Below are 11724 nucleotides of genomic sequence, written 5' to 3'. Positions count from 1 at the left end.
CGCTGGGGCCGGGGCCGCCGCCGGGATGGCGCTGGAGCGGGCGCTGCAGGCGGCGCGACAGGGCGACGTGGAGGCGCTTCGGGGGCTGCGGGCGGCCGGGCTACTGCGGCCGGGGCTGCGGGACGCCCTGGGCGCGTCCCCCGCGCACCACGCTGCCCGCGCCGGTCGCCTCGCCTGCCTCCGGTACCTGGCGGCCGAGGCCGCGCTCCGCGGGGACTCGCGGGCGCGAAACGGGGCCACGCCGGCCCACGACGCCGCCGCCACCGGCAACCTCGCCTGTCTGCAATGGCTGCTCACGCAGGGGGGCTGCGGCGTGCAGGTGCGAGCGGGGTCGCGGGGGGCGGCGGAGGGTCCTTCGGAGGCGCGGGCGGCCGGGGAGGTGTTCCGCGGTCCCGTGTGGGTGGTTGCGGGCGCGGGGAGATGGTCACGCGTGGTGCTTCCAACTCCGCCGACGGCGAGCAGGAGTCCGTCCTAGCCGGCACGGGCAGGGCTCCACCATGCATAGCGGCCGGCATCCGACGGACCCGGAGAGTCCCCGGCATCCCGGAGGGGTTCAGCCGCGAGGGCAGCACATATTCCCCGGGGCTGCCGCCCCCTCCCGGGGTTACACAACGCCGGGACCGCGGCGGTAAGCGGCTTGCCCCGGGGCCGGCCGAGAGTTAAAGACATGTGACGGCCGAAGGAAGAGGAGGCGGCGGCGGGGTTGGGAGTGGAGATTAATCGGGAAGGAAGGGGTCAGCACGCATCGGCGACCTCCTGGCCAGGGGCCAGCTCTATCCGCGCCCCAGCGAGCCTGGAGGGCGGACGGGCCGGCGGCACAGCGGGGCTCGGCTGCAAGTTGCCGCGGTTAGGGGCTCCGCGGCCGGTAGAACAAGGAGGGCATTGTGCTGCACTCACTGTGTGTAGACGCAGGCCCTTGACGGAGGGCAGACACGCTGGTCCCACGGTCGCTCCAATGCTCTGTGCTCCTGCTCCAGCCCCGCTCCGTACGGACAGGAACTCCACCCTGGCCGCCCCACCCGCCTGGCACCAGCTCCGGGCTGAGGGATGCCCCACGGCCGCCTGCGGTCCCCAACCCCCTTGCCGGAAGGGCTTGGTGCCTGGTACTGACAGCCGTCCCACTTCCTCCTGCAGGACACAGACAACTCTGGTGCCACCATCCTACACCTGGCAGCCCGCTTCGGTCACCATGAGGTGATCGACTGGCTCCTCCGCTTTGGAGGCAGCGATCCCACGGCAGCCACCAACACGGGAGCGCTACCCGTCCACTACGCCGCGGTGAAAGGGGATTTCCCTTCCCTGCGACTCCTCTTGGGACACTGCCCCAGGTAACGGCCCTCACTGCTGGCAGCGAGACAGGGTCTGCCGGAAGCTTGGCGCCCACCAGCAGGAGAGGGGCTAGTGGGAGAACAGGGTGCCTGCTGTGACCCCAACCCTCCCTCCAGCCACTGGGCAAGGTGCCAGCACTGGGGACGAATGCTGCAGCCACTCTGATCCCCCAGCTCCAAGGGCAACGCGGCCACCTTATCAGGCTGGGCAGCCAGCTGCACCTCCTTTATGGTCCAGAAAGAAAGGGAGAGGAGGAGAGGGGCGAGCGCTGGCAGAAATATTGTCACTGGCCGCTGAGTCGGCTCCTGGCGCGGGGCGATAACACAGCCGCCTTTGTCCGCCCGCTGTTATGTAAATGGATTAGGCTGACCGCCGAGGAGAGGCTGCTCCCCGCGCCGGAGACGACCTTTCCGCTTGCCCAGGTCCGTGGGCATTGCTGGACATGGCAGCCTCTCTCGGACGGCTCCGTCGCGGCAGCATCCCCGCTTTTCCTCCTGAGCGGTACCTGGGCCCGGGCTGGTCCCCCGGTTACGTGGCATAGCAGCCCACGGGGCCCGCGATGCCGGGCCTCGCCACGAGGCTGCAGCAGGTGATTAGGTGGCCGCTAATCCGATTTCCTGTGGTGGGCAGAGGCCACTAGAAATAACCCACAGACCCGGCCAAAGCAGAGCCGGGGGGATGCGCTGTTGCTCCACATTGTCCCTGGAAGGTTCCAGGGTTGTGGATGAGAGGGATTGCACAGCTCTCTCGCATCCAGGGAGTCCTGAGGCAGCGGAACGTGAACCAGCACTCGGCACCCCTCTGTCTCTGGGTGCCACAACACCAGAGCCCTGCATCTTTTTCACCAGGCAGGGCCACACAGATCCCTGGATCCCATGGCATTTACTGGCCAGAGCTACCCGTTCTTTATCTCCTTGCCCCAGGTGTGCCAGCTTAGACCTGAGCACTTCTGGGATTAACCCCTGCTGCCCGAGTCCAGCCCCAAACCAGTCACTGCTCCTGCTCGATGCCCACTGTGTCAGCCCAGGTGTGGCACGGCGCTCGCATTGCCTTTCACGCTGCTTGCCGGGGTTGTTCCGCCGCTGTCACCGCCTTCCCCCTGAATTATTTAGGGCTGGCCCTGCTCCCAGCCCCGCGCCTGCCCGGAGGCTCCGTTACAGCTGCGAAATCCAATCCCTGGTGCCGCTGCGGGATGCTGGCGCTCCCAGCCCACCTTCGCATCCACCGCGGGCCCCCCGGCAGCCGGTGGCCCAGCATGGGGTCTCAGCCATCTGGCAAAGCAGTTTAGTGGTGGTGCCCAAGTGGCTTAACCCCTTCCCAATTACTGAGAAATGGGAATCAGGGACTCACCCTGTGCTGTCACCTGCACCCCAAGCCCCATGCCCAGCCCCTGCTGGTGGAGCACACAGGGCTGTGCCAGCCTGGCACTGCTGGACCCGGGGCAGGCACTCAATGGCACGGCACGCAAGGCACAGCGGGAAGGGAGTGCTGGCCACAGCCCGTCTCACAGTTACAGGGATCAATTATTTAGGGCCTGTGATCGTTGCGATAACAGAGCAGAGTATTTATTGCTCTTCCTTTTTTAAATATTCAACAGGGAGTTTTTTTATGGAGCGCTTAATAAAACACCTTCCTGTGGGGTCGGGAGGCAGGATGTGGGATATGGGATGTAGATTATGGGTCTATGGGGTATGTGGGGTAAAAGACGTGGGATTCGGGATTTGGGTTGCGCAATTTGGGATACACAATTCAGGATGAGAGGCACAAAGATGCCAAAGCCTTTTGGGGCAGCGAGGGGACACCAGCACCCAGCAGCTGGGCTGGGCAGCACCATGGTGCAGGTTGGCCTTTCCCCGCCGGCTCCACGGCCGGTGCTGTGTAAGCAGCTTACTTTAAAATACGACTAAATTGCAGTGTCCAAAAACAGCCGGAGGAAGGAGCTTAGCCTAAGCAGGCTGATTAACTTAGTGACCTCCCGCTGCAGCTGCAGCCACCACAGCAGCACGGGGACCTATGGGAAGCCATGGGGTGGACAGCTCCCAGCTCCCACTGCCCTGCCTGCCCACAGCTGTCTCCCCTGCACCTGCCCATATTCCTTGTGTCCCACAAGTCCCCATATCCCTGTGTCCTGCCTGCCTCCTGTCCCAGCCCTGGCAGTAGCAGTGGCCACAAGTGACGGGCGCTGTGCCCCACTTGCAGTACGCTGAGTGCCCAGACCAAGACGGGGGCCACCCCGCTGTACCTCGCCTGCCAGGAAGGCCACCTGGAGATCATCCAGTACCTGGTGCAGGATTGTGGGGCTGACCCCCACGCGCGCGCTTATGACGGCATGACCCCTCTGCACGCCGCCGCCCAGATGGGCCACAACACCGTCATTGTATGGCTGGTAAGCGCTGTCCTTGCACGGCGTGGTAGCACAGTGTGGTGGCACAGTGTGGTGGCACAGAGCCCCAGTGCTCAGCCCGCCTGCCCACACAGATGAGCTTCACGACGGTGAGCCTGTCGGAGCGGGACGCCGAGGGGGCCACAGCCATGCACTTCGCTGCCAGCCGCGGCCACGCCAAGGTGCTGAGCTGGCTGCTGCTGCACGGCGGGGAGATCACTGCCGACGGCTGGGGCGGCACACCGCTGCATGATGCCGCCGAGAATGGCGAGCTGGAGGTGGGTGCTGGTGGCCAACAGGGTGTCAGGGCAAGGGGGGCCCTTCCTTCCAGCCCTGCCATGCACCCCCACTCTCCTCAGTGCTGCCAGATCCTGGTGGTGAACGGTGCCGACCTCAGCATCCGTGACCAGGATGGCTACACAGCAGCCGACCTCGCCGACTACAATGGCCACAGCCACTGCGCCCAGTACCTGCGCACCGTGGAGAACATGGTACGGCTGTGCCCGGGGATAAGGGTGTGGGGAGCACACAGGGAGCACGCAGGGCCTCCCCACCCCTGTCCTGCTGCCTGATCCCTCGGCTGTGCCAGCAGAGCGTGGAGCACCGCGTGCTGTCACGAGACCCCTCGGCGGATGGGGAATGCCGACAGCCCGACTCGGGCATGTCATCGCCCAACACCACGGCGTCGGTGCCCCAGGCGCGCTTCGAGGTGGGCTCCCCTGCCAGCACCCTCTCCAACTACGACTCCTGCCACTCCAGCCAGTCCAGCACCGGGGAGAAGAGGGGCGGCCCCCCAGGGGCCCCCGCCGCCCGTGAGTGCGGGGCCAGGGGGCGCGGGACGGGGGGTGCGGGTCCAGCCCCCCCTGACCCCCTGCCCTGCGCAGGGGTGCCTGAGCCGGCGCTGGCGGACATGCAGGCGTACATGGACATGCTGGACCCTGAGATGCGGCCACGGGGCCGGGGCCCAGCAGGCGAGGGTCCCCCGCCGCCACCACCCCCGCCACCCCCTGGCTACCCTGCACCTGCACCCCCCGCTGCCCCCCACACCGCTGACATCTACGTGAGGGCCAAGAACAACCTGCGGCATGTGGAGAGCCAGGCGCTGCGCCGAGAGGTACGGCCCCATGCACCGTGTCCCCCGCACCGTGCCCCATACACAGCTCAAGGGACATACCACCCGGGAGGGACATGCCACCGGGCACCCATCCCGTTTGAGCAGCTGCTGCCTGCACGGGGAGGGGGCAGTCCCAGCTGGAGGCCACATGCCTGCAACGCTGGCCTGCACTGGTGGGGATAGGGCTCAGGCAGGAGCGAGGATGCAGCAGGCTGGGGCCAGTGATGCTCTGGTGGCTCCATGGCACTGGGTGGGCTCACTCCACTGCTGCACCGGCTGGGGCACCCGGCAGCATCCTGCCATGGCAGCCGCGCCCATGCGGCCCGGCGGCACCACAGGCACCATGCCGAGCTGGGCGTGGGCAGCTGCGCAGGCGGTAACCCGAGCGGCCGGCTCCGGTGTCGCCCGCGCCACAGGTGTCGGGTGGCACAGCCAGCGCTGCCAGGAGCTGAGAGGGCTCAGCCAGGCGTGCACAGGTAAGAGGGGTGCAGCCCTCCATGGCGGGCTGGGGGGGCATAAGGATGCAGTAGGTTTGGGGCTGCCCGACCCCCTACCATGGCTCTCACCACCTCACTGGGGACAGGATTCTGGGTATGGTCAGGGCACTGGCAGAGCTCAAGGCTCTGGAGGACAGGGCACATGGGATGGGGGTCTTAGCAGAGCAGTTTGTGCCAGGCACGTGGCGGGTTTGGGACCCCACAGTGCTCGTTGCACATGGCCTTGGCTCTTTAGTGCTCACCAGAGTAATGGACTGCCTTGGGGAGGTGTGGGCGTGTGGCAGAGTGGTGCCACAGTGGTGTGGGTGCCCCATGAAATGGGGCTCAGTGGCACAGACCCTTGTGCCAGACCGGGGCTGGGACTGCCAGAGTGGGAGCCAGGCTTGGCACAATTCCCATGGCAGCTGGAGTAGGAAGCACCGAGCTGACGTTTGTTGACTTAGCTGGGGCTGGTGGCGGTAGCAGCGAGCACCTGGGCTAACTGTGAAAATGCCATGGGTGGAGGTGGCTTACGGGGAAATGCAAATAGTGGGGCCCCCAGCAAGGGGAGCACGGCTATGCCACGATGACACCCCAAACCCAGGGAGCAGGCACAGCCCCCTGCAGCGCAGCACTCGGCAGCACAACTCACAAAGCCGCTGTGGAATGCGCCGGGGTGAGCTGAGGCTGCGCTGCCTGAGAGCCCTGTTCAGAGGGAGGTTTGGAAGCTGGCCCCAGCCCCGCGCGGGATAAGCTTCCTGTAATCCGCGGGGCTGGGGCTCGGCACTCCTGTTCCCAGGGGGTTATCCCGGGGGAGGCTTGGACAGGATCCTGGGCACAGGCTGTGGGGTCACAGTGCCAGGCACTGATGCCGCACGCTGCCAACATGGCACGCAGCCCCTGGTAGAGCCATTTGCCGAACAGACCCCAGGGCACGCACCTGTTGTCCGTCCCAGCTCGGCATCTGCCCCAAGGCAAACCGCTGGCACGGCCCTACTCCACTACGGCCCTGTGCCACGGTCATAGCTGAGGTGGGCTCCCCATTGCAGCTGGCATCGCGTGACAGCAGTCCCGAGGGCCTGCGCCGGGCCGACTCCAGCAGGCGGTCAAGGAATTTCGGCAAGCAGCCGAGCACCGGTGACTACTACAAGCACCTGGGGCACGTTGTGGCCGAGCAGCCAGGCCCCCAGCGAATGGCGCATACCGAGGAGGTGAGCCCCGCGCCGCGAGCCTGTGCACAGCTCAGTGACACGGGCTCCGAGCAACGCCTGCCCATGCTCTCTTCCAGGCATCACCCATCTCGGCGGACACCATGAGCAATGGGGAGAGCAAGTCTGGTGCCGAGCTGCCGCCTCCACCCCCGCCCCCACCACTGCCCGACACCGCCTGCCCGACACCCCCACCGCCGCCCCCACTCGCCGAGACTCCCGCCGGCCCCCGCCGCTCCTCCTCCTCTACGGGAAGTAAGTGGCAGGGTACCGGGTGGGCACGGGGAGTGATCCTGGGCACTGTCCCGTTGGCTGCACTGTGACATTGACCTCCTTGGCTCGTCTCCTCCCGCGGCACTTCGGCCGCGCGGCTCCTGACAGCCTTTCTGTCCTTCTCTCCTCCGGTGTCGGCGCGGGGGCCCCCACGCCCGCTCGCCCCTGCCTGCTCTCACTGCTGGCCGCTTCTCTTCTCTCTTGTCTCGCGGTGGCCAAATCCTTCCTCTGCCGCGCGCCCCGCGCCGCCTCTCTGCTTCTCTCCCTAGGAGGAAAGGCGCTCAGGCAGATGAAGAGTAAGTATCGCGGCCCCACGCTCCTCCCTGCTCAGGGGGTGCCCTGGCGCGGGGCACAGCCGGAGAGGCCCTGTGCTGCAGCCACGGGGCACCGCCGGCCGCTGGGGCTGTCACCCGCCCGCGGCGCTCCGGCCGCCGGGCCCTCGCTGCGCGTCGCCGGCCGGCGGTGCCACGCGGGAAGCCAAGCGCTGGTGCGGGGCTGCCGAAGGCGGCAGGCAGGGCTGGCAGGGCTGGGCAGGCAGCCGGGCCCCACGGCCCCGCGGACCCGCACACAGAGGGCCTTTGTTCGCGCTCAGCCGGCCGGCGTGACCCCGCCACGTGAGCGCACCGGCCGCTCCCCCGCCGCTGACTGCAGCCGCGGGCTTGGCCGCTGCTCGGCGCCCGCTTTATTAGCGCCGGCTCCCGGCACCGGGGGGTCTCAGCCGGCGCTGGATGGCAGTGCGAGCGTCCCGCTGGGCCCTCAGCACCCGCAGCCCTCTGGCTCCGAGCTGCGGGCGCCGGCCGCGGGGAGGGGGCTTTGCCTTGGCGCGGTACCATGGGCCGTTAGGGACTCACGCATGGCTGGCACGGACGGTGGGTGCTCGCGAGGCGGGTGGCATGAGCAGTGGGAAGAGCATCCCCGGGGTGCAGGTGCCACGCAGCGCTTTGGGCACCGGGCTGGCGGGGAGTCCGGCTCAGGCTGTCGGTGCATCGCTGCCGGGAGCTGCCAGGAGAGTGTAGGAGCCGTCCTGCAGTGGCAGGGGTGCCACCGGCCACGGAGCCATCCCTCCAGAGGCACACTTCTGTTGCAACATAGTGTCTCGGGGGCATGGAGTGGCATTCGGGGCGGGGGCCAGGCTGGGACCCTTGCAGCTGAGCGTTGGGGTGGTGGGGTGCTGCTGCAGCAGTGTGCCATAGACCCTGTAAGCTGCTCTTGGAGTTCCGGTCTTACAGATCTGTGGAGCTGGGGTGCCAGGCTGTTGAGTGCTGCTGGGGGGTTGCTCCACTGGGGTCTGATGGACCCAGGAGTTTGGTGATGTGCTGTTCCTGTAGAGTGGTGAGCTGGGTGTCTGGATGCTACTTCAGGGGTGTTCCAGGTGCTCCTGGATGGCGTGGAGGGGGACAGTCAGCCAGCCACCTCTCCACCCCCCTTCCCTACAGGCTGGTGGGGGATTCACAGGGGCAGGAAGATGGTGCTGGTGGGGTGCTTACTGCCCCTTCTGCCTCCCTTCAGGCACCAAGTCCTTCAACATGATGTCCCCCACCGGCGACAACTCGGAGCTGCTGGCCGAGATCAAAGCTGGGAAGAGCCTCAAGCCAACGCCACAGAGCAAAGGCTTCACCACCGTTTTCTCCGGCAGCGGCCAGGCAGGGGCCAACGTAGGTGGTGATGGGGGCCAGGGCAGCCGGTGGCGCGGCACAGCACAGCACGGCAAATGCCCACCGCCCTCCCTCCCTCCCTCCCTCCTTCCACAGGCAGAGTCGCCAGTGTCCTCCCCGTCACCCACCAGGACGCCCACCCCGCCGGCCACCCCCGAGGCTGCTGGGCCACCACGCTGCCTGGCAGGGGGCTCTCCAGAGCCGGTGCTGAACGGAAGCTCGCCGGTGCCGGCAGCAGGCGCTGGGCCAGCGGCGGAGGTGGAGGCGCTGGTGCCGAGCCAGGACGAGCACGGTCGGCCCATCCCCGAGTGGAAGCGGCAGGTGATGGTTCGCAAGCTGCAGCTCCGCATGCAGGAGGAAGAGGAGCAGCGGCGCAAGGTAGGGGGGTCCCACGTGCTGCGGCGGCGAGCGCGGTGCGGGCACGGCCCAAGCAGCTCAGGACCTGGCGAGACGGCGTGCGTGGCATTGCCTCTGGCTCCTAACTGGGCTGGGGACCACCCTACCTGCATGCAGGGGTGTCATACCCCGGGGATGCCACACACGGCGGCAGTGGCACGAGGTGCGTGCGGCGTGGCCTCAAGAGCCCCTTTGCCCTCTCTCCCGCCGCAGCCTGTGAACCGCTCGCCGCCCCTGTGCCGGCGCGGGCCACCTGCCCACGGGGGCATTCCGGGACCCGCCGGGCAGCCGATGCGGGAGGAGGACATGCAGCACCTGGAGAGGCAGCTGGGGAGCCTGCGGGTGATGCACGAGGCGCAGCCGCTTCCAGGGGGGCCGGAGGAGGAGCTGCTGCCACTCGTGCCGCTCTCCTCCCCGCCGGCACCCCGGCGCTTCGCCCTCGCCCACGAGGACGCGCCTGCCCGCGGCAGCCAGTCCCCCACGCTGCCGAGGAGCGCGGCCGCACCACCAGCCCCCCTGAGCGGCCGGGAGGGCCCTGGGGCGGGGGGAGCCGGGGGCAGCCCCGGTGCCCAGCACGACGCCCGGCGCGAGATCCTGGGCTGCGGTGTCTCTGTCCGCAGCCTCAAGGCCAACTACGAGGGGCCAGGGGGACCCCCTGCACCTCCCCCCAGGGTCACTAAGCGCAAGCGGGTGCAGCCCCCTGGTAGCACCCGCCGGCCCATTCTGGAGGAGGAATACGGGGATGGGGCACTGCGGAGGAGCAGGCCAGCGCTGCCAGAGCCGAGCAGCCCGCATGAACGCACCAAGGGCTGCAAGGAGCGCGCCGTCTTCCTCTTCCTGGAGCACTGGAAGAAGCGGGCACTCGCGGCAGGGCCTGGGGAGGAGCGGCCACGGCGGCCGGGGAGGCGGCGACCGGCAGCGGGGCGGCTGTTGGCCCGCTGGAGGAGCGTTGCCCGCCGGGTGCCAGGGCGTCAGATCCGGCGGCTGAGCCGCACCACGGTGCTGTACTGGCCCCAACACTTCCTGCCCCACGTGGGCGGCTCGCCCATGCCCCACGACAGCCTCCCTCTCGACCTCTTCATGCTGGGCTACTTCCAGCTGCTGGAGATGCCCCTCAGCCCTGAGGAGCGGCGCTTCCGCCACCTCCTCTGCTACGAGATGTTTGACCGCCTGGGCAGCCACAGCTGGCACCGCGTCCGCCGTTTCCACCGCACCGTGCTGGAGCAGGTCGAGGCCGGCCACCGCCACTGGCTTGACGGCTTTGAGGACCTCGTGCAGGAGTTTTTTGGGGATGACCCTGTGGCAGTGGTAGAGAACCTGCCAGAGCTCCCCACCGTGGCCCCGGAAGGGCAGGGGGCAGCAGTGCCGGTACCGGAGCTGGGAGAGTTCAGCGAGGAGGACGTCTGCCGCTTCATTGACCGCAGCTTCTCCTTCTGGAAGGAGAAGGAGGCAGAGATGTTCGACACCTGAGTCCAGCTGGATGCTGCAGGCTGTGCCAGTGGTGTGGCATGGGGCAGCAGCAAGCTCAGGGGACAGCTGTGGGCTGGTGCCCGGGTGGCTCGGCTGCCTCTGTGGCTCGTGGTGCAGCTCAGCTTGGCGGAGGGCTGGCTGCTGTTCTGCCCGGCCCCGGGCCGAGGTTGCCGTGTGTGCCGCTTGCCGTGGCTGTGTGTTGTGTGGGAGGTGCAGCGGCGGGGCTGCGCTCCCCTCTGGTGTGGCGTTTGCGGTGCCGGGGCAGTGTGGGCCCCCGCGTGTCGTGCAATAAAGCTGCGGTGTGCTGCAAGGGCTGGCCACGCCACGCGCTCCTTCCTCCTCCCGGCGCCGGTGGAAGGTGGGCACTGAGGGGCGCGTCGGCGAGTGAACCCCGCCGGTACCGTGCCAAGCAGGGCGCTGCCAGAAGGATGTGGTGCCGAGCACCAGGGTGATGCTGCGGCCCCACGGTGCCGGCAGTGAGGGCGGGCTCCCGGCAGTGCCGGTAACACGGCTGTCTGTTGCAGGAGAAGGAAGAGGAGGCGCGCCTGGCCAGCATGCCGGCCTGGAGGCGGGACATCCTGCGCAAGAAGCTGGAGGAAGAGAGGTGAGCCAGGGTCTGGGGATGCCGCACCAGTGGGTGACTCCCGCGGCTTTACTAACCCCACTCTTCCCTTTGCCTCCACAGGGAGCAGAAACGGTGAGTGCCGCAAGCCCCTTCCCTGGGTGGGCGGGCACGGCGGCTCCCGCGGCCCTGGTGACCGCGGCGCCCTGTGCCCCCTGCTGCTAAGCAGGAAAGAGCAGGAGAAGCTGAAGCGGGAGGAGGAGGAGAAGGAGAAGGAGCAGTCGGAAAAGCTAAGGACTCTCGGGTACGATGAGACAAAGCTGGCGCCCTGGCAGCGACAGATCATCCTCAAGAAGGGGGACATAGCCAAGCACTAGCCACGCCACACCGCATCCTGGCTCTTCGCAGCAGGAGGAGACTGGCAGGTCCTCCCATGGACCGCGACATGCTTCGGCATCCTCCTCCTGCCGTGGATGGCCACTTAGCCCAACCCAGAGAAGCCACCCCCACAGCCCCAGGCACCCGTAGCCCCCACTACCCCCACATCCCGCTGCCGCCAGCCCACCGCTACCCCGTGCTGCCCGTTGCAAAGCGAGCTGCGGCGGCGTAGGACGCGCGGCTCCTTGCGCACTGCCCGCCTCTGCCCGGCCGGGCTCACCGCACGCCCCGCTGGCACCACTCGCCGCTGCAGCGCGCTCGCCCTCATTACTGCCCCTGCAGAGCCGCCCAAGGCCAGCTTCCGGCTCACCTCTGCCCAGACCGCCTGCCTTTCCAGCGATTAAAACGATAAACCCCGCCAGCAGTGCCCCGCGCCTTCCTGGGGCTCCCCACACCATCCCCCACCCACGCCCTGCTCGC

General features: G+C 68.0%; 1 protein-coding gene across 2 annotated transcripts; it reads left to right on the top strand.

Moving 5' to 3' along the window:
• The first annotated feature begins 25 nt into the window (after positions 1–25).
• On the top strand, positions 26–11652 carry ESPN (espin). Of its 2 annotated transcripts, XM_041419659.1 has the most exons (15): positions 26–319; positions 1135–1328; positions 3529–3715; positions 3808–3990; positions 4072–4203; positions 4305–4479; positions 4570–4826; positions 6352–6513; positions 6591–6765; positions 7053–7079; positions 8293–8438; positions 8535–8816; positions 10829–10908; positions 10990–11001; positions 11096–11652. In XM_041419659.1, exons 1-15 carry the CDS (start codon positions 26–28, stop codon positions 11241–11243), a joined length of 2454 nt encoding a protein of 817 aa, XP_041275593.1. In that variant the 3' UTR covers positions 11244–11652. The 2 variants fall into 2 exon arrangements, with proteins under 2 accessions (XP_041275593.1, XP_041275594.1); XM_041419660.1 differs by lacking the exon at positions 7053–7079.
• Positions 11653–11724: the final 72 nt, after the last annotated feature.

This window comes from Onychostruthus taczanowskii, unplaced genomic scaffold (genome assembly GCF_017590055.1).
Source record: "Onychostruthus taczanowskii isolate IOZ18803 unplaced genomic scaffold, ASM1759005v1 scaffold61, whole genome shotgun sequence".
Taxonomy (NCBI): domain Eukaryota; kingdom Metazoa; phylum Chordata; class Aves; order Passeriformes; family Passeridae; genus Onychostruthus; species Onychostruthus taczanowskii.
This window is presented reverse-complemented; position numbering and strand designations above follow the sequence as displayed.

What these genes read in the sequence shown, in the direction of transcription:
- ESPN (XM_041419659.1), top strand. Translation starts at nt 26, where the DNA reads ATGGCGCTGGAGCGGGCGCTGCAGGCGGCGCGACAGGGCGACGTGGAG. An exon ending in CTCTTGGGACACTGCCCCAG is followed by an intron (nt 1,329 to 3,528) that starts GTAACGGCCCTC and finishes CCCCACTTGCAG; the next exon opens with TACGCTGAGTGCCCAGACCA. An exon ending in GGCGCTCAGGCAGATGAAGA is followed by an intron (nt 7,080 to 8,292) that starts GTAAGTATCGCG and finishes GCCTCCCTTCAG; the next exon opens with GCACCAAGTCCTTCAACATG.